The sequence below is a fragment of the Mobula hypostoma genome, chromosome 13, assembly GCF_963921235.1.
Source record: "Mobula hypostoma chromosome 13, sMobHyp1.1, whole genome shotgun sequence".
Classification (NCBI taxonomy): domain Eukaryota; kingdom Metazoa; phylum Chordata; class Chondrichthyes; order Myliobatiformes; family Myliobatidae; genus Mobula; species Mobula hypostoma.
Window position 1 is genome coordinate 57,883,123 of NC_086109.1, and position 21,231 is coordinate 57,904,353.

A 21,231-nucleotide genomic window follows, 5' to 3' on the forward strand; every position below is an offset into this window, starting at 1 on the left:
ACACACACACACACACAGAGTATTCGCTCCGCTTCCTGGAACAGTAACTGATTGCTTCAAACTGGAAATCATCTCTGGGTGTGGACATCCACCACCGGCTAAGATGACCTAACCTTATGAAGACCAGGAGGAAAAAACAACCGTGCATGACGAACGGTCAGTGAATAGGAAACATCAGATTTGATCTTAGATGATTAGGTAACAGAAATTCTACAACTTCTTACGTTCCTTTGTAAGCGCTGCAGAATGGGATCCTCGCCCGTTAAGTAACGTTACAATCTGATATGAGTTTACAAAATTATCATCAGAACGAAAACCTCAGCAATCATCCACATATAACAATACCTAAATCACACTCAAATGCTAACCAACATACACGAACGGTGCTTTCCCCGAGCATGCACCTGTCTGGACCCTAAACAAACTGCAGTCTAGCTTTGTTTACCAGCACGAGCCTTTACCTTACCACATTAATTAAAAATTAAAGCAACACAATCATCAACCAGAATCACACGTTAAATCCAGCAACCGTTGCTCGAGTGAAGGAGCTGGGACTGGCGGTGCCACCGACCTGCCGTGACCGGGGCTACTCCAACCCCTTCTCACCGAAGGAAGGGAGCGAGAGAGAGGCGCCGCCGTTTCAGCGACCACGGCCTGAGATCAGCCGGCTTCGGCGGCTCTGAGGGAACCACACGCCCTCCGACGTGGGTGAGAGGGCCGAGCGCTGAGGGGAAAGCTCCGGCGCCCGGGTTACCCGCTGGGGAGATCGCCGGGCTCCAGGCCGAGGCCGCAGGCTCTGGTAACCGAAGAGTGCAGCGCCGTAGCCGGCCGCCTCTTACCCATCAAACTCGACGCCCAGCACAGCAGCAGCGCGGCTCCGAGCCACCGCATCGCTGGAGCCCGATTCCCCGGGGCCTGGCCCGCAGCCGCTCTGCCGGATCAGATCGCCAACGTCCCACAGCGCAAGCAGCCCCCGCAGCCGTGCGTCCTCGGTACCCAGCGAGCGAGCGAGCGCCAGCCGCTAGTTCCTGTCTTCCTGAAAGCGCCGCTCCCCATCCCCTCCGCCCCCGCTGCCAAATAAGGAGCCCGAGCGCCCTTAAAGGAGCCGCGCCCTGCTCTCCAACTCGTCCCATTGTCGAACCTCTCCCGGGCGAAACTCCCTCTCCGCCCTTTGTAAACATTTTAGATCAAAGTCGAATGAGAGAAGATCGCACAAATCTCTAAACTCCGTTCGAGATAGTAGAAATAGGCCATTCAGCCCCCTCCATACTTGTTCTGCCATTCGTAACTGATCTACCTCTTAAAATTTTACACCTCTATTCCTTTTTTCCTTTAATATTAAGAAATCTGTTGATTCCAACAGTGTGAATTCCCGCAGCGGCTGAGCCCGCACAACCCTCCACTGTAGAGAATTCCAACCATTCACCACTCTCAGCTGAATCCTAAATGGTACATCCCTTATTTTGTGTCTGTGAACCCAAGTTAGGGACTTAGCAGCCAGTGAAACATCTTTCCCGTGACTATAGTCTCCAGCACATTGAGTCTTTGATTCATTGCCAGCCTGATGAAAAGAAGAAGCCAGAGTGGGAGTTGTGTAACGGGCTTTAGATTAAAACAACATTCTGCACAGAAATATTCCATAAAGTTTGAGTACAGTTGGGACTTCATCTTGAGCAGTGGATATAGCATAATTTGTTGAAGGAATTAGAAGCAAATCATTGATCATAAGTTATCATCTAAAAAGGCGAGGCTTGTACCTGCGGTATTAGTTTCAACAGGAAGGGTAGTGAGTGTTAATGGAAATGGAAGAAGGAATCATGAGAGTCAAGGTCAAACCAGATGAAAAGTCTTGACCCAAAACACTGATTATCCATGTCCCTCCACAGAAGCTGTCCGATCTGTTGAGTTCGTCCAGCAGCTTGTTTTCCCTCAGCTCCAATTATACTCTCCTCCCTTCCCTCTTCTCTCTGCAATCTTAAAATATAGTTTGTCTCCAAAAGTATCCCCTTCCAAAGGAAAATCATTTTCATTATCTTGCCATGAGAGATCGGAGCTAAAATGACATCAGTCTTCACAAACAGCCATCACTTTCAACTACTTTCTGTCAAAGTATTGATTCCAGTGCAGAACCATCTTGAAAATTATATACAATTAACTCACCATGTCTGATGCAAACTCTACAACAAAACAGATGGTGCTTTAACTCTTTAATTGGTTGCAACATATCTTTCAATTTCAACAGAATTTTATGTGGAATAAAATAAAATCTTGTTGGAAACATGGCAACATCATGAAATCTTTCAAAAATTAATGTATGCAACTGCCCAGATCAAAACATTAATAATTAAGATTTATATTATAAACTTTAAAACATATCAGTTTCCACTTTGCACCTATAAAAATAAAGCACACAAATCATATGATAATGCAGTGTATAATTTAATATGACAATAGACAATAGACAATAGGTGCAGGAGTAGGCCATTCGGCCCTTTGAGCCAGCACCGCTATTCACTGTGATCATGGCTGATCATCCACAATCAGTATCCAGTTCCTGCCTTATCCCCATAACCTTTGATTCCGCTATCTTTAAGAGCTCTATCCATCTCTTTCTTGAAAGTATCCAGAGACTTGGCCTCCACAGCCTTCTGGGGCAGAGCATTCCATATATCCACCACTCTCTGAGTGAAAATGTTTTTCCTCAACTCTGTTCTAAATGGCCTACTCCTTACTCTTAAACTGTGGCCTCTGATTCTGGACTCACCCATCAGTGGGAACATGCTTCCTGCCTCTAGCATGTCCAATCCCTTAATAATCGTATATGTTTCAATAAGATCCCCTCTCAGCCTTCTAAATTCCAGAGTATACAAGCCCAGTCGCTCCAACCTTTTGACATATGACAGTCCCACCATCCCGGGAATTAACCTTGTGAACCTACGCTGCACTCCCTCAATAGCAAGAATGTCCTTCCTCAAATTTGGAGACGAAAACTGCACACGGTACTGCATGTGTGGTCTCACCAGGGCCCTGTACAGCTGCAGAAGGACCTCTTTGCTCTTATACTCAATTCCCCTTGTTATGAAGCCATTAGCTTTCTTCACTGCCTGCTGTACTTGCATGCTTGCTTTCAGTGACTGATGTACAAGAACACCTAGATCTTGTTGTATTTCCCCTTTTCCTAACTTGACTCCATTTAGATAATAATCTCCCTTCCTGTTCTTACCACCAAAGTGGATAACCTCACATTTATCCACATTAAACTGCATCTGCCATGCATCTGCCCACTCACCCAACCTGTCCAATTCACCCTGCATTCTCATAACATCCTCCTCACATTTCACACTGCCACCCAGCTTTGTGTCATTGGCAAATTTGCTAATGTTACTTTTAATTTCCTCATCTAAATCATTAATATATATTGTAAACAGCTGCGGTCCCAGCACTGAACCCTGCGGTACCCCACTGGTCACCGCCTGCCATTCCGAAAGGGACTCATTCATCGCTACTCTTTGTTTTCTGTCAGCCAGCCAATTTTCAATCCATGTCAGTACTCTGCCCCCAATACCATGTGCCCTAATTTTGTCCACTAATCTCCCATGTGGGACTTTATCAAAGGCTTTCTGAAAGTCCAGGTACACTACATCCACTGGCTCTTCCTTGTCCATTTTCATACTTACATTCTCAAAAAATTCCAGAAGATTAGTCAAATCATAAATCTATGCTGACTCGGACTGATCCTGTTACTGCTATCCAGATGTGTCGTAATTTCATCTTTTATAATTCACTCCAGCATCTTTCCCACCACCAACATCAGGCTAACCGGTCTATAATTCCCTGTGTTCTCTCTTCCTCCCTTCTTGAAGATGCTTGATAAGTGCAAGACATACTGAAACTTACAAGTAAAACAATGTTTTTAGAGAAGTTAAGAAGATTCATCATATTATCAAAGACGATTATCAAAGTGGAAAGCACTTTGACTGGTCGCATCAGACCTGGTATGGAAACTCTAATGCAGAGGAATACAAGATGCCACAGAGAGGAGTGAACAGAGTCAGTTCCATCATGGGTACTGCTCAAGGACATCTGCAAGAGGCAATGTCTCAGGGGGCAACATCCATCATCTGGGGCGCTGACCCTCCAAGCCATGCCCCCTTCTCAATGCTTCTCTCAGGCAAGAGGTCTAGGAACCTGTAGACCCACATCTTAAGGTTCAACAACAGATTCTTCCCCACTGTGATCAGGGTCTTGAACTGACCTGAAAATCCCTGAGAATACCTCAGACTATATTTCTTTTTCTCTCTCTCAACTTGCACAAGTGATTATGTATAGTTAATGCTATTTTAAGTTTATGTTAACTTGTGTTTATCATATTTGTAAAGTATGATGCTGCTGGTGCAAAAAAATGCTAATTATCATGACATCTATACTCTCTGTACGTGTGCCTATGACAACAATAAACCTGAACTTCATTTGAATTAATATTCATTAAGGTTTGGATGAGTTCACAATTTTAAATGAATATTTTAACTTTTATCCATTTAACCACTATGTTTATAATGTCCAGTACATCCATTGTCAGATTGAAAAGATAAATATTTGCTACACGATTCCGGTTTGTATTATCTATAGTTATTTTGAAACCATAGTACCTATTGCATTTCCTGCATTATATTCTAACCCCTTCTCTTCACTCCAAGAACCAGGAATAGACAATGGACAATAGACAATAGACAACAGGTGCCGGAGTAGGCCGTTCAGCCCTTTGAGCCAGCACTACCATTCACTGTGATCATGGCTGATCATCCACAATCAGTATCCAGTTCCTGCCTTATCCCCATATCCCTTCACTCCACTATCTTTAAAAGCTCTATCTAACTCTTTCTTGAAAGAATCCAGAGAAATTGGCCTCCACTGCCTTCTGAGGCAGAGCATTCCACAAAACCACAACCCTCTGTGTGAAAAGGTTTTTCAAAAAACGTTTTTCATCAGCTGCGAATAGGCTCCCTTGTCCTCAGCTTTCATTCACAGGGCTTCACGTTCAATATATTATCACCCAAAATGTTTTAACATTTCCATAATGATGCAAACACAGGACTCATTTACTCCTTTTCTTCCATTACAGCATTTTAAAATATTCACTCATGGACAGTATGACTTCTTTCATTTCCATCAATACACACCATCCATCCTGTTGCACTTAAAACAGAAAGTACAAGTCTTGCCCCTTTAAATCATAAGCTGCCACCATCATTATTTGCTTTCAATTCCCACAATTTATTTTGTTGTACCCCCTGCTCATGATGATAGCCCCCTAAACTCAAACTGGGTAACAACATTAGGAAATATCTCTACAAAGCAGAAAGTAAATTTTATTATCAAAGTACATATACAATATGCCACCATATACAACCTTGTTTTCCTGTGGGCAAACTCAGCAAATCTGTAACAGGATTCATGAAAGATCAACCAGAGTGTAGAAGACAGCAAACTGTGCAAATGCTAATATAAGTACATAGCAATAAATAAGGAGAACATGAGATAATGAGATCAGGAGTCCTTAAAGTGAAATCATTGGTTGTAGGAACATTTCAAAGATGGGGTAAGTGATTGCAGTCATCCCTTTCCCGATGGTTGAGTGTTAGTAACTGTTCTTGAACCTGATGGTACGAGCCCTGAGGTTCCTGTACCTTCTACCTGATGGCAGCAGCGAGAAGCGACATGGGTGGCGAGGATCTCCCTGATGATGGATGCTGCTTTCCAACGACAGTGTTTCAAGTAGACGTGCTCAATAGTTGGGAGAGCTTTACCCACGATGTACTGGGCCGCATCCACTACCGCGATGCAGCCAGTCAATACACTCAGCAGACTATTCAGTTTGCTGTTGTAATCCTAGGCTTCTAGTTGTCTATCACTCCTCTCCCACTCTGACCTCTACATCTGACCCCAAGACTGCCTCAATAAAACTGAATGAAAACTTAAATGTCTTTTAATTAGTATGTTGCAACTTTCTGGATTCAACAGAGTTCATTAATTTCAGATAAATAAGCACTTCCAGATTTTCATTTCAGTTTTCCACAAATTAACACGACAATTTGTCTTTTTCTCACCTTGCGTTATTATCTTTTATCATGCAGTTTCTTCAACCTTCCTGCCAAAGTACATGTATGTTACCAAGAACTACCTTGACATTCATTTTCTTGCAGACATTTATGAGAAAATAAAAAAATACAATAGAATTTCTGAAAACCTATACATAAACAAAAACTGACCATCATCTAATATGCAAAAGAAGGTACATTTTGTAAATTAAAAAAATAATAACACTGAGAAGCTGAATTGTAGTGTCCTTGAAAGTGGGTCTGTAGGTGTAGAATCAATTCAGAGATGTGGTGCAGATCCAGGTCACTCCTGAGGTAGGAGTTGATACGCTCATAAACAAGCTCACAAAGCACTTTATGTAGGAACAAGTGTCTCCTTCCTGTCTCCTTTCTCTACATTTTGAAAACTCACTTCTTCTCCCAGTTCTGATTCATTTGACTGGTTATTGACTTGTTTCTCTTCCAGCAGCATGTTCTGTTTATATCCCATGGATGTATGTTATTAATCTAACACAATGAATGAAGTATGAAAGAACATTTTCCTGCCGGGCTTTTAAATTTGTATCAGAATTAATTGCCAGTCTAACGAAGCTGCAACACACAACTACATGCATGTTAAAGAACATACTGTACATAGCATATAATAGAGCAAATTGGCCTCAGACCAAATAGCAACACAATGGAAAGCTATTGGAGCTACTGCCTCAAACACCAGGGAGCCAGGTTCCATCCTGATATTAGGTTCAGTCCGTGTAGATTTCCTTTGGGTATTCTGATTTCCTTCCACATCCCAAAAATGTGCAGGTTGGTAGGCTAATTGGCTCCTGTAAATTGTCCCCTAGTGCATACGCGAGTGATCTAATCTGGGGAGAATTGATGAGAATGCAAGGAAAATTAAAATGCAATTAACATAGAATTAGTATAAATGGGTGGTTGATGGTCAGCATGGACTTGGTGGACCAATGGATCTGTTTCTGTGCTCTATCTCCATGACCATGACAATGACAAAGAATCAGATTGTATCTCTGCAATGCATCATGTCCAGTCATAAAAGAGATGCACAGATAAATATATGGGAAGAAGAGAGGTTCCAAGAACAAGCCTGTCAGCCATCCACCATTACAACTTCTGAGTTCTTAGAAGATTAGCATATTGAAGCAGAGAGGTTCATCTGTCTTGGCTTCATCCAGAGTTCCCCATCATTGTAGAACGTTGGTCATCAACCAATTCAGTTCACACTGTGTGATATAAAGAAACAGCTAAAAGCATTTGATACAGCAAAGGCTTTGAGAGATGATACTCTGGCTGTAGCACTGGAGACTTGTACTCCAGAACAAGCTACAGCTCTAATCAAGCCTCCCCAGTACAATTGCAACACAGGCATCTATCCATCCCAATGGAAAATTTCCCAGATGAAGTGTGTCCTATCGACAAAAACAGGACAAATTTAGTCCAGTACAATTATTCTATGCTCAAACATCAACGATATGGTATCATCAACAATGACACTTTACACCATTAACCTGCTTTCTGGAGCACACTTTGGATTTTTCCAAAGTGGCCTGGGACCTCATCACAGCCTGAGTCAAAACATGAAACAAGCACTCAATTACAGAAGTGTGGTGAGGGTAACTACCCTTAACATCAAGGCAGCAGTTGAATGAACCTGCTAAATGGATGGTATTCCATTCCATTCAATGGGTGTCAAAGGAAAATACCACTGGTTAGAGTCACAAAAGAAGACCATCTTGGTTGTTCAAGGTCTATCATCAAAGTCTGATGATATTATTGCAGGGGTTCCTCAGGGAAGTGACTTGGGCCTTCACAAGTTACTCAGCCAATGCCTGCCTACAGCAAAATCTAGACATTATTTTGGTGTGGGCAGATACTGTAAGTAGCAAGTAATAATTTTGCCACAAAGTGTTAGTCAATAACTATCTCCAACACCAGAGTTTACAATTAATACTCGCTAGCATTACCCCCCACTACCCAGGACATGCCCTCTTCTCATTATTACCATCAGGAAGAAGGTAGAGAAACATGAAGGCACACTCTCAGCAATTCAGGAACAACTTCTTCCCCTCTGCCATCTGATTCCTAAATGGACATTGAACCCATGAATATGTCCTCACTATTTTGAATTGGATTGAACTGAACTGAATGATCTTTATTGTCATTATACATAGGTACAATGAAACTCTGTTTGGCTTCCTGTCAGGCAATTAAATAAAGTGGTAGATAAAAACAGGACAGTAACAGAAAAACAGTATTAAATAGATAAGTAGCAGAAAATAAGTTGTAGCAGCACCAGAATATCACAGTAATGCACAAAGTGCTGTTAGTGGAAGTACTTGAGTTCTTGTGTATGCATGTGTGTGCTCACAGTTTCAGTCATTGTTCTGTGGGAGTGGTGTGATGGAGGCCACAGCTCTGGGATAGAAGCTGTTCCTCAGTCTATTTGTTCTGGCTTTTAGTGTCCTGAACCTTTCGCTGGACGGCAGCGGGTCAAACAGGGAGTGGCCGGGGTGTGTGGTGTCTCTGGTTATGCTGATTGCTTTCCTCCTGAGTCTGCTGGAATAGATGGTGTCCAGTCCTGGGAGCTCCACCCTGACAATTGGCTGGGCCGCCTTCATCACGTGATGCAGGTCTTGTTGCTCAGCGGCCGTGCAGCTGGCATACCACACCGTGGCGCTGTTGGTCAGGATGGTTTCAATTGTACTTCTGTAGAAGTTAAGCAACAGCTTTTGTGGGAGTTTGATCTGTTTCAGCTTTCTGAGGAAGAAGAGTCTTTGTTGTGCCTTTTTTACAAGCAGCGAGGTGTTGGTGGTCCATATCAGCTGTTTTGGCAACATAACTCCAAGGAACTTTAGGTTTTCCACACTTTCCACTACCTCTCCATGTATATGGAGGGGGTTGTGTACTCTGTCCTTTGATCTCCTGAAGTCAGTGATCATCTCTTTTGTTTTAGAAGTGTTAAGGACCAGGTCGTTGTCCTTTTACCACTCCGTCAGATGATCCACCTCAAGATCAGGCCAACCACTGTGGTATTGTCCACAAATTTAATTATGGAGTTGGAAGTGTAGATGAGGGTGCAGTCATGTGTGAAGAGTGTGTAGAGCATAGGGCTCAGCACACAGCCCTGCGGGGTGCCTAGTTTAATTTCTGTTTTTTTGCACTATTTATCTTAATTTAACTATTTAATATACATATATACTTACTGTAAATCAGATTTTTTTTCTATCATTATCATGTATTGCTTTGTACTGTGGCCACACAGTTAATAAATTTCATGACATATGCCGGTGCTATTAAACCCATTCTGATTCTGATGACTAACAGCAGATCCCCATTAACATCCTAGGTGGGTGGGAAGGGGATGTCCCCAATGACTAGAAACTGGATCAGTCACAAAAATACTATGGATATAGGAGCAGGTCTGAGAATTGGTATCCTGCAGTGAGTGACTTATCTGTTGGCACTCCAGATCTTTTCTACTATCTACAACATGCATCAGGAGCCTGATGGGCCTCTCTGGATGAATGCCACTCCAGCAATCCTCAAGAAGTGAGATAACATCCAGGACAAAGCTGTCCACTTCAATGGCACCCTGTCCACCATGCTGAGCATTCAACGGTATGGTTCATCGGGGTAAACTATCTACAAAGTACACAATGGATACTTGCCTACTCTGATGGCACCACTCAAGACTGTGCTTTCTAGATACTTTCATCTGGCTGCATGGAAACTCCAGCACCTGCAGCTTCCCGTCTATGTACCACACCATTCTGACTGTGAAGTTTATTGCCAGTCATTCATCATCACTCTCCAAGATGACTATAACTTTGTCGTAGTTTGAAGGCTTGCATGCCTCAATGACCCGGAGAGCTACGTTGGCTGGAGTCAGGGCTTTAAGCTTTAGCTCTTGGTGGGATCACCCGTGCCAAACAAGCCAAAAGGCAGAGGCCAAACTAAGGCTGGTCCACTGGCCCTCCGGGTTCGGGGGTTCAGCTCAGAGCTAACAACACTGACTGGCCAAGCAATACTGTTAAGTTCAAAGGTTCAAAGTTCAAAGGCTCATTTATTATCAAAGTATACAACTCTGAACTTCATCTTCAGATAGCCATAAAACCAAGAAAGAAAAGAACGGTGGCATAATCATCAACACCCAAATTCCTCCTCCCCAGATAAAAAAGTAAACAAAAATGGAACAAGCACATTGACCACCCCCCCACCAAACCCTCCTCTTCAGCACAGAAAAAAAAACTAGAATATCAAAACTTTAAGACTGAGACATATCTATAGTTCAAGTCCCTATCCAAAACACAGAAAACCTGGGTAACATTCTCCGGGCACAGTGGCAGGCCCTTCCTTTTCTGGCAACAAGAGTGGTCCCACCAGCAATCAAAAGGCAGTCGCCCCTCTCCAGTAGCAGAGTGATCCCACCAGCGATCAAAAGGGAGTCTCCCCTCTCCAGTAGCAGAGTGATCCCACCAGCAATCAAAAGGCTGCCACCCCTCTCCAGTAGCAGAGTGACCCCACCAGTGATCAAAAGGCAGTCGCCCCTCTCCAGTAGCAGAGTGATCCCACCAGCGATCAAAAGGGAGTCTCCCCTCTCCAGTAGCAGAGTGACCCCACCAGTGATCAAAAGGCAGTCTCCCTTGTCTAATAGAAGAGCAATCCCACCAGCAATCAAAAGGCAGTGTCCCCACTCTGGCAGTAAAGCGACCCCAGCAGTGATCAAAAGGCAGGCATCAGGGCTCTTCTTCCACATTCGCCTCAATGTTTCAACCTCTCCCATTGCTTAATTGGCAAACAATGGAGTCAAACATTCACCTGCACCCGGTCCTGCAGCCTTCTCGCCACAAGGTTCGCGCAACTTGCTCTGCCTCCCAGAATCCTTCCAGAAATTGTAGAGCGCTGAAACTCACAAACAATCTCCAAACTGCAAATCACAGGCTCCAACAGTTCCAGAATCACATTCAGGATGAAAAACAAATGTAAAAGACATTCATGATCTATGCAGAAGATGTCAACTGAAGGAGCAATATACACAGGTGCCATCTTGACCAGAAGTTTATGGAAACAGCAGTAAAGAATCCTTCTGCATCTGTGTCCCACTGCATTCCTGAGTTTCCACCCAGGACTTGCATGGCTGACAGTATTGAAAACTGAGAGGAAGCTGGTGGCATGATGAAGGAAGCCCTGAACACCACCAAGATCAAGACCAAGACCAAAACTGATTTTGGCCAAGGACAGACAGAGATGAAGGACTTTCATTGCTGCCTTAAATGCCAGCTTCACAAAGTGTAATCCTTGGAATTTCCTACCCAAGAACATTGTGACAGTATCTTCATAGAAAGTTTCAACAAAAAGAAGACAGCTCACCATCACCTTTTTCAAGGGCAATGAGGTAAAGGCAACAAACTGTGGTCTTGGACTGACTTGATGTCCAAATTCAAAGGAATACCAATATTGTTAATGTAAGATTTTAATAACCCAAAACATCACTGTTTACAGACCAAATGCCAAAATACTAGATTCATCGGAAGACAATGAACATTGGTGCTGCTCTGTCATATTATAAAACTGATGCTTCTATTACTGGAGGATAACAGTTATCCTTTATAAGACAGAAATCAAATATTGGAGACCAGGCTAATGATCTGTGTTGCTGTTTGTATAAAGTATCAACTCAGCATAATATTCTGAACATTGAATAAATTGGTGATGTTGCTAATCTACAAAATTAAAATATATCAAAAGGAATTTCAATTAACGGTTCTTCTTGCATGTGCTCATGCACTTGTACACTTAACAATATTTTACTCACAAGTTGAAAGTTTTTAATATGTATGGATGACCACCACTAATTTTTGACACCATTTCATGTAAAATAAATGGGTAGAGTCATAAAGTTATAGCAGAGCACTAAAGCACAGAATCAGGCTTTTGGCCCAACTAGTCCACACCAAACCACGAGGGGTGATTGATAAGTTCGTGGCCTAAGGTAGAAGAACTCAATTTTAGAAAACCTAGCACATTTACTTTTCAACATAGTCCCCTCCTACATTTACACACTTAATCCAGCGGTCGTGAAGCATACGGATCTTGGACCTCCAGAAAGTGTCCACAGCAGGGGTGATTGATAAGTTCGTGGCCTAAGGTAGAAGGAGATGAGTTATTAACTTCAAACTATCTGCATAATCACTCAAAGGGTTGAACTGCATGTGCATTTAATGAGAGCTGTATAACCCATCTCCTTCTACCTTAGGCCACAAACTTATCAATCACCCATGTTGTGGGCACTTTCTGGAGGTCCAAGATCCATATTTTACCTTGAGACCGTGACACTGGGTTCGAGAATTCCCATTGAGGAATGTCTACCTTGGCAGCCCTCCACTGTTCTTCAAAGAGATGACTTCTCATTCTGCTGGTTGCTGGAGAGTATGAACCCAGTCAACTTAGCTTGTTTTCCAGTGAGTCAGCCTGACGAAACTTTCCTGCATTCCCTGTGAAATTTTTTTAAAAACCTTGGACACAGAGACTAGACCTGTGTACCTTACTACTGGAGTCAAATGCATTGAAGTCCTTGTGTTATTTCCTTGGCGCATGGATGATAGAAAAATGGATGGCTGTATAGGTGGGAAAGGTTAGCTTGATCTTACAGTAGATTAAACAGACAACACAATGTTGTGGGCTGTTCTGTAATGTATGTAAACTCCTCCAGAAATAAAGCTCTGGCATTCTAACTGCTTTTGGAACCAACTTTAACTTGTGGATCAGGATACCCAAGGTGTCTCTTGAAACAAAAAAGCTACTTTTAGTCCCTTATCATCTTAAAACAAAAAAAAACTCTGCACTGATGAAGGAATTTTCACAGTTAAGGTAGGCTGCGTCCTCTGAGGCTGTAACATTGCAGTAAACAGTGGAATGGTATCCACCCTGTATAAGTTTCTGTAAGTTTTCAGTGCAATAATTTCTGCGCATTTTTATAACTCTGGAGTGAACAGATCCACCGTCACCGTCTCTCATTCCATCTGTTGCATCCTTGTCCTTTCATTCAACCTATGGATATTGCCCGAAGTCCCTCCACATCTTACCTTGCATTGCCACCCAGCTTTGTATTATCAGCAAGTTTGGATACGTTATGTTTGATCCTCTCGCCTAAATCACTGACACAGATTATGGGCATCTGGGGCCCAACTCTGTCCCTTGCAGGTCCTGACAGCCAGCAATCTGCCGTTTGTGTCTGGTCGCCAATGTTTGTCCGTCAATGAATTCTCTGAGCTAATAAATTACCACAGTACTCTGTGCTTCAATTTTGTTTCCTTATTGGTTGGTTGGGAAATTTTATCCTTTATCTGTTCTGCAGTGTTGGCTTCCACAGAAAAACTCATTATGATTTTCCTTTTCATGTGAATTGCTTTGCCTTTGAGCAGGACGATGGCTACTCTGATTTTAATTTCAAATACACAATTCTTAGCAATGATCTTTAACTTCCTTGCTTATCAACAATCTATTTATCTTAGTCTTGAAAACTTTCACAGAGTCTGTTTTTGCTGCCCTTTGAGGAAGAGATTTTCAAAGAAAATACATCATCTCATATTTTCCTTTAAACAGGCGACCCCTTGCTTTTAATCAGAGCTCTCCCCCCACCCCCACCCCCAACCACCCGGTTATGAATTCTCCCACGGTGGGGGGGGAATGTTTTGACCCCATCCACCCTGTGAAGAGTCAGCGGGATTTCATGTACTGTACGTCGCTACCATAGCATGGTGGTGCGATGCTGTTACAGCACCAGCTGTAAGAATAGGGTTCGATTCCTGTCACTGCCTGTAAGGGGCTGGTACATTCTCCCCCCCCAACCATGACCACATGGGTTTCCTTGCACATTCCAAAGACGCATGGGTTGGGGCTGGAAGTGTGGTGACGCCTGCTAGCTGTCCAGCACAACCCTCGGTGGCTTGAGTTGATGCAAGTGATGTGTTTCACTGAATGTTTCGATGTACATGTGACAAAATACAGCTAATCTTTGATTCCAGTGGAAGCAAACCCAGCCTGCCTAGTGCAAGACAGTGCACCACTCTGTGTTCTGCTCTAGTAACTTGTGTTCTGAACTGCTTCCAGTGTGTTGTCTTGCTTCTTCAAAGGAGTCCCTGCAAGAACTTTCTGTTTGTCACCCTGGTTTCAGTTTTAGTTCTGATGTGCAACTGTTTACTGTTATGCCTGCTGTCCTGGTGTGGCAGCCACTGATGCCGTGGGCTCGCCCTCGATCTCAAATGCCTCCGTGCTGTCGACAAACTTTCGCGGTTTAAGCAAACTCGTCGACGAGGATCTTAATAAACTGCCCTGAATGCTGTGGGGAAGATTTTGTTTAGAACGCCAGTCAGTGCAGGCCTTTCTGCCCAGGATGTTGTGCTGACCTACTCTAAGATCAAACTTACCCATCTTGTTTACATAACCTTCCACTTCTCTATCACCTATATGTCTTTCTTCAATGTCAGTAATGTAACTCCCTCTACCACCACCACCCCTGGCTTGATGCAGTCACCACTCTGTGTAAAAGAAAAACTTAACTCTGACACCCCGTCTATACTTCCCACAAACACCTTAATAAATATGCCCCCTTGTATTAGCCATTTCCACCCTGGGAGAAAATCTCTGGCTATCCACTCAATCTATGCCTCTTATCTTGTACATCCCGCTATCGCCCTGTACGCCCCCTATCCAATTACCCCTCATCCTCGGCTCCAAGGAGAAAAGCCCTAGCTCACTTAATCTGTCCCCCTGACCCAGGTGGCACCCTGGTAAATCTCCACGGTACTCTCCGGTACTTCCAGTGACAGTTCTACGCCCACAAACCTGCAATGGTAGGGCAGCCAGTGGTTTGGCATATTCAGCCCAGACTGTATGTGCAAAATCTGAGTTTTGAACGGAATGGGGAGAGAGGGAATGTTACTCTGTCCCTCCAAGCAGATTGTCAACAGCAATCCTGCCCAGTTTGGTAACTGGTTTATTATTGTCACATGTACCAAAGTTCAAATGTTCAAAGTTTAAAGTAAATTGATTATCAAAGTACGTATATGTCAGCGCATACTACCTTAAGATTCATTTGCTTGCATGCATTCACAGTAGAACAAAGCAGCACAATAGAATCAATGAAAAACTGCACACAAAGACTGACAGACAGCCAATATGCAAAACAGGGCAAACTATGCAAATAAAATATTAATAAAATAATACATAAATAACACTGAGAGCATGAGTTGTCAAGTCTTTGAAAGTGAGTCTGTAGGTTGTGGAGTCAGTTCAGTGTTGAGGAGAATGACGTTATCTACGCTGGTTCAGGAACCTAATGTTGCAGTGTAATAACTGTTCCTGCGTCTGATTGCTGGGACCCAAGGCTCCTCTACCTCCTTCCTGATGGCAGCAGCAAGAGGAGAGCCTGGCCTGGATGCTGGGGATCCTTAACAATGGATGCTGCTTTCCTGTGGCAGGGCTCTGTGTAGATGTGGTGGTAAATTGGATGAGTAAGTATGCAGATGATACTAAGATAGGTGGAGTTGTGGATAATGAAGTAGGTTTTCAAAGCTTGCAGAGAGATTTAGGCCGGTTAGAAGAGTGGGCTGAAAGATGGCAGATGGAGTTTAATGCTGATAAATGTGAGGTGTTACATTTTGATAGGACTAATCAAAATAGGACATACATGGTAAATGGTAGGGCATTGAAGAATGCAGTAGAACAGAGGGATCTAGGAATAATAGTGCATAGTTCCCTGAAGGTGGAATCTCAAGTGGATAGGGCGTTGAAGAGAGCTTTTGGTATGCTGGCCTTTATAAATCAGAGCATTGAGTATAGGAGTTGGGATGTAATGTTGAAATTGTACAAGGCATTGGTGAGGCCAAATTTGGAGTATTGTGTACAGTTCTGGTCACCGAATTATAGGAAAGATGTCAACAAAATTGAGTAGAGAGAAGATTTACTAGAACGTTAGCTGGGTTTCATCACCTAAGTTACGAAGAAAGGTTGAACAAGTTGGGTCTTTATTCTTTGGAACGTAGAAGGTTGAGGGGGGACTTGATGGCAGTATTTAAAATTATGAGGGGGATAGATAGAGTTGATGTGGATAGGCTTTTTCCATTGAGAGTAGGGGAGATTCAAACAAGAGGACATGAGTTGAAAGTTAAAGTCAAAAGTTTAGGGGTAGGGGGAATGTCTTTACTCAGAGAGTGGTAGCTGTGTGGGACAAGCTTCCAGCAGAAGTGGTTGAGGCAGGTTCGATGTTGTCATTTAAAGTTAAATTGGACAACTATATGGACAGGAAAGTAATGGAGGGTTATGGGGTAAGTGCAGGTCGGTGGGACTAGGTGAGAGTAAGAGTTTGGCACGGACTAGAAGGGCCGAGGTGGCCTGTTTCCGTGCTGTAATTGTTATATGGTCATGTTCCACGACCGCTGGACTAAATGTGTAAATGTAGGAGGGGACTATATTGAAAAATAAATGTGCTAGGTTTTCTAAAATTGACTCCTTCTACCTTAGGCCATGAACTTATCAATAAACTTCGTATTATTCTGCCTAGTCCCATTGACCTACATCTGAACCATAGCCCTCCATACCCTTCCTGTCCATGTACTTATCCACAAGTTCCCTTAAATGTTGCAATCAAACCTACATCCATCAATTCCACTGTCACTTTGTTCCACACTCTCACCACCCTCTCAATGAAAAAGTTCTCTCTCATGTTCCACTTAAATACTTCTCCTTTCACTGTTAACCCTTGACCTCTAGTTTTAGTTTCACCCAACCTCAGTGGCTTTTACCCTGTCTATAACCGCATGTCTTCTAAAGTTGATGTCTCAAAAAGGTGACATCCATCTTTAAGGACCTCCATCACCCAGGACATGGCTTCTTCTAAATGCTACCATCAAGGATGAGGTACTGAAGCCTGAAGACACAAACTCAATGATTTAGGAACAGTTTCTTCTCCTCTGCCATTAGATTTCTGAATAGACAATGAACCCATGTATACAACCTCATTATTTTTTCTTCTTTTTTATCTCTTTTTGCACAGCTTAATTTTTTAATATATATTTTATTGTAATTTATAGTTTTATTATTATTATATATTGCATTTCACTGTGCCGCAAAACAACATATTTCATGATATGCAAGTGATGTTAAACCTGATTCTGATACCCCTCTCAAAGCTCCCCTCATTTTCCTACACTCCAGGGAATAAAGTTCTAACCTACTCAAACTTTCCCTATAACTCAGGTTGATAACTTTTTCAATGTCATTGATATCTTAAATTTCTTTACTGCAATGGCAATGAGAATTTTATATGAATGCTTTAAAGGATAGGAGGTGGAGGTAACATTTGGCATTATGTAATGCTTTCAAACTATTCCAACAATGTTCTCCAGTATTTTTTAATCACTCAAGAAGTTGTGAGATCATTGGCAATCCATTAAATGAATACAAGACAAAAATTAAGATCTGGAGATGAACCAAAAAGAAAGGGACATTTCCGACTGTCCAATAGAAGAAGAAATGCTAATGAGATGAAGTAGAAGTTTAGAAAGTGCGGTCAATAAGAATGACCTACTTTGAGTGAGAAGAATGGTTGAGAAACGTCCTGTTTTTTTCATAAGAATGTAGAATAATAAATATGTCATCATCATCACTCAAAGTCATAGAGTTGTGCAATTATAGAGAGATACATCACAGAAACAGGGCCTCTGGTTCACCAAGTCTGCTTTACCAAGAGCCAACTTGCCACATTAAGCCCATATTTGTTATTGACATCACTTCCTCACCTCACATTCTACCACTCAATGACAAACAGGAGCAATCCACTGTGACCAATGACGCTACTAACCTGCATATCTTTGGGATGTGGGGGAAAGTGGAGCACCAGAAAATCCACACAGTCCTAAGGAAACTGTGTAAGCTCTGCAAAGACAGCTCCCAAGCTCAGAAATAAACCTGAGTTTTTCGAGCTGTGGGCAGTTGCTCTGTTATCTGTGTCACTGTGAGTCCCTACTGAGATAACTCTGTTCTTCTTACTTTGAAAGTTTCTTTCAGAGGAGAGGCAATAACCTCTTTCATCAAAAGCCATTGAAGATATAATTTTTTTTGGAGATTTCCAAATGCTTGTGCAACATGTAAGGAGATTTTAAACCTGTTTATAGTAGATGGAAATTTAAAAAGCTCTGGAGAGTGCTATGATTTCTCACTATAGGCCAACTAGTAGAGTCACTGCCTGACAGTTTTAGAAAAAACAGGTACAATGCTCACCTCCGATGTTGTCTGAGTGACATTTCCATGTTCCCGCTGTTTAGCTTCCCCACGGTTCTTCAGTTTCCTCCTATATCCCAAAGGCATGTGGATGACATTGACCCTAATGTATGGGTGAGTAGTGGAACCCTGGGGGAACCGATGGGAAGTTGGAAGACATATAAATGAGCACTTGATGCTTGACACTGTCTCAGTGGGTCAAACGGCTTGTTTCCATGACTGCCAGTACCATTCTTGAGTCAGCCACCATGGGTTACATGACTGCAGAAGGTGATGATATACTCTGATGTTTCTATTTTCCTTATTGGGAAGCATAAGTTCTCTGCTTATCACATCTCCAGATGGCACTGCTGAAAATTGCAGGTTGCATGAACACATTTTTCATCAATTACACAATGCATTGCAGAAATATTTATATATTTAAATTCTATTAATATGCAGTGGTACTACTTGAACTATGCTTTACTTGTCTAAAATATTCCTATTTATTATTTGCATTTCTTGTCCAAAGGATAAAGAAGAATTTTCCTGCGATAATTGGAATACAATTTTGAAAAGTGAGAACCTTTTTTAAGTCTATCATATCAGGCAACTCTTTCCAAAATTAGTAGCTGTGAGATTATATGATGAGGTGAAATGTTTCCATCTCGAATCAAAATGGCTTAAAAAGATCACAAAAGCGATGTTTTTGCAACAACATCAGTGGGTCAATATATAGTAGATTCCAGTTAAGTGGGATTCATTCGGACCAATTAAGTGGCTGCCCCAATTAGCCAAAGATTCATGGAAATAGCTAAAAAGGTAAAAAAAAAGCAACAAACTACCAGTTAACTGAGTAACAAATTACGTATTTAAATGAAATACGGAACAAGTGAGATCACTTTCAATTGTGTTACAGTACTATAAAACTTAGTATTATTTCTTTATAGTTATTGACAGAGGAATTCATCCAGTGTAGATGCTCTTTTGATTGACTGTAAATGAACAAAATCAGCACTGACACCTAGTGCAGATAACGGACAATGTTAATGATGATTGTATCCTTCAAATCTTTATTTTCATTGTAATATTCAAGATTATTGTTGATACCTTCAAATTCTTCATATTTCCTAACTTATTGAAATAGTGAAATTATTTTATTTTCACTCTCAGCCATTTCTGGCATCTCTAAGCCTGAATGCTTAAAACTGCAGTGAGTCTTACTGCTTATTTCTTGCCAACTATCTGTGACAAAAAAAAACATTGCTTTTTGAATACAAATACATGCAACTAACGCTATTTAAAAACTCAAACAACAGGAATTCTGCAGATGCTGGAAATTCAAGCAACACACATCAAAGTTGCTGGTGAACGCAGCAGGCCAGGAGCATCTCTAGGAAGAGGTACAGTCGACGTTTCACGCTGAGACCCTTCGTCCGGACTAACTGAAGGAAGAGTTAGTAAGAGATTTGAAAGTGGGAGGGGGAGGGGGAGGGGGAGATCCAAAATGATAGGAGAAGACAGGAGGGGGAGGGATGGAGCCAAGAGCTGGACCGGTGATTGGCAAAGGGGATATGAGAGGATCATGGGACAGGAGGCCCAGGGAGAAGGACGAACGGGGGGGTGGGGGGAACCCAGAGGATGGGCAAGGGGTATAGTGAGAGGGACAGAGGGAGAAAAAGGAGAGAGAGAGAGAAAGAATGTGTGTATAAAAATAAATAACGGATGGGGTACGAGGGGGAGGTGGGGCATTAGCGGAAGTTAGAGAAGTCGATGTTCATGCCATCAGGTTGGAGGCTACCCAGACGGAATATAAGGTGTTGCTCCTCCAACCTGAGTGTGGCTTCATCTTCACAGTAGAGGAGGCCGTGGACAGACACGTGGATAGACTCCTCTACTGTAAAGATGAAGCCACACTCAGGTTGGAGGAACAACACCTTATATTCCATCTGGGTAGCCTCCAAGCTGATGACATGAACATTGACCTCAAACTTCCGCTAATGCCCCACCTCCCCCTCGTACCCCATCCGTTACTTATTTTTATACACGCATTCTTTCTCTCACTCTCCTTTTTCTCCCTCTGTCCCTCTCACTATACCCCTTGCCCATCCTCTGGGTTCCCCCCCCCCCGACCTTTGTCTTTCTCCCTGGGCCTCCTGTCTCATGATCCTCTCATATCCCCTTTGCCAATCACCGGTCCAGTTCTTGGCTCCATCCCTCCCCCTCCTGTCTTCTCCTATCATTTTGGATCTCCCCCTCCCCCTCCCACTTTCAAATCTCCTACTAACTCATCCTTCATTTAGTCCTGACGAAGGGTCTCGGCCTGAAACATCGACTGTACCTCTTCCTAGAGATGCTGCCTCGCCTGCTGCGTTCACCAGCAACTTTGATGTGTGTTGCTATTTAAAAACTGTTCATTCTAAACATGGTGTATTGTCTTACATCTATGTCTGATGCTATTTAGAAACTGTTTGGCAACAGTCTCTTGCCCCAATTAAGCAGCATAGAGCCCCAAACAAATGAAGGGAATCCCAGCTATTTTCTCGATTAGTTTTTGTTCTTTAAGGGTTGTCCCAAATAAGCAGCTGCCCTGATTAACCAACGGCCCAATTAACCAGAATCCACTGTAGTAGCCGAATCAGTTCATATTACATATTTTCTTGTATTCAACGCAGACAACATGAATTCAGATCATCTCCATTGATGTCTAGAGAGGTATCTGTGATTGAATGCTACATGTTGCTACCTTCCTCAGCTTAAGTCAACAACCTGGGATGGGAGCCACATATCTGTTCTCTATTTGCTTTGTATTCTGTGTTGCACGTCTATTGTGGTAAATAAAGCACTCAGATCTGCA

The 21,231-nt window shown here is 42.6% G+C and overlaps 1 protein-coding gene across 1 annotated transcript in view; it reads right to left on the reverse strand.

Annotated features, from left to right (window-relative positions):
• Nucleotides 1–1,052, reverse strand: part of adam10a (ADAM metallopeptidase domain 10a) — a 171,164-nt gene extending 170,112 nt beyond the window's left edge. Inside the window, exon 1 of the mRNA XM_063065742.1 lies at nt 840–1,052. Coding sequence (XP_062921812.1) covers nt 840–891 — 52 coding nt within the window. The 5' untranslated portion in view covers nt 892–1,052. The remainder of the gene's footprint in view (nt 1–839) is intronic.
• Nucleotides 1,053–21,231: the final 20,179 nt, after the last annotated feature.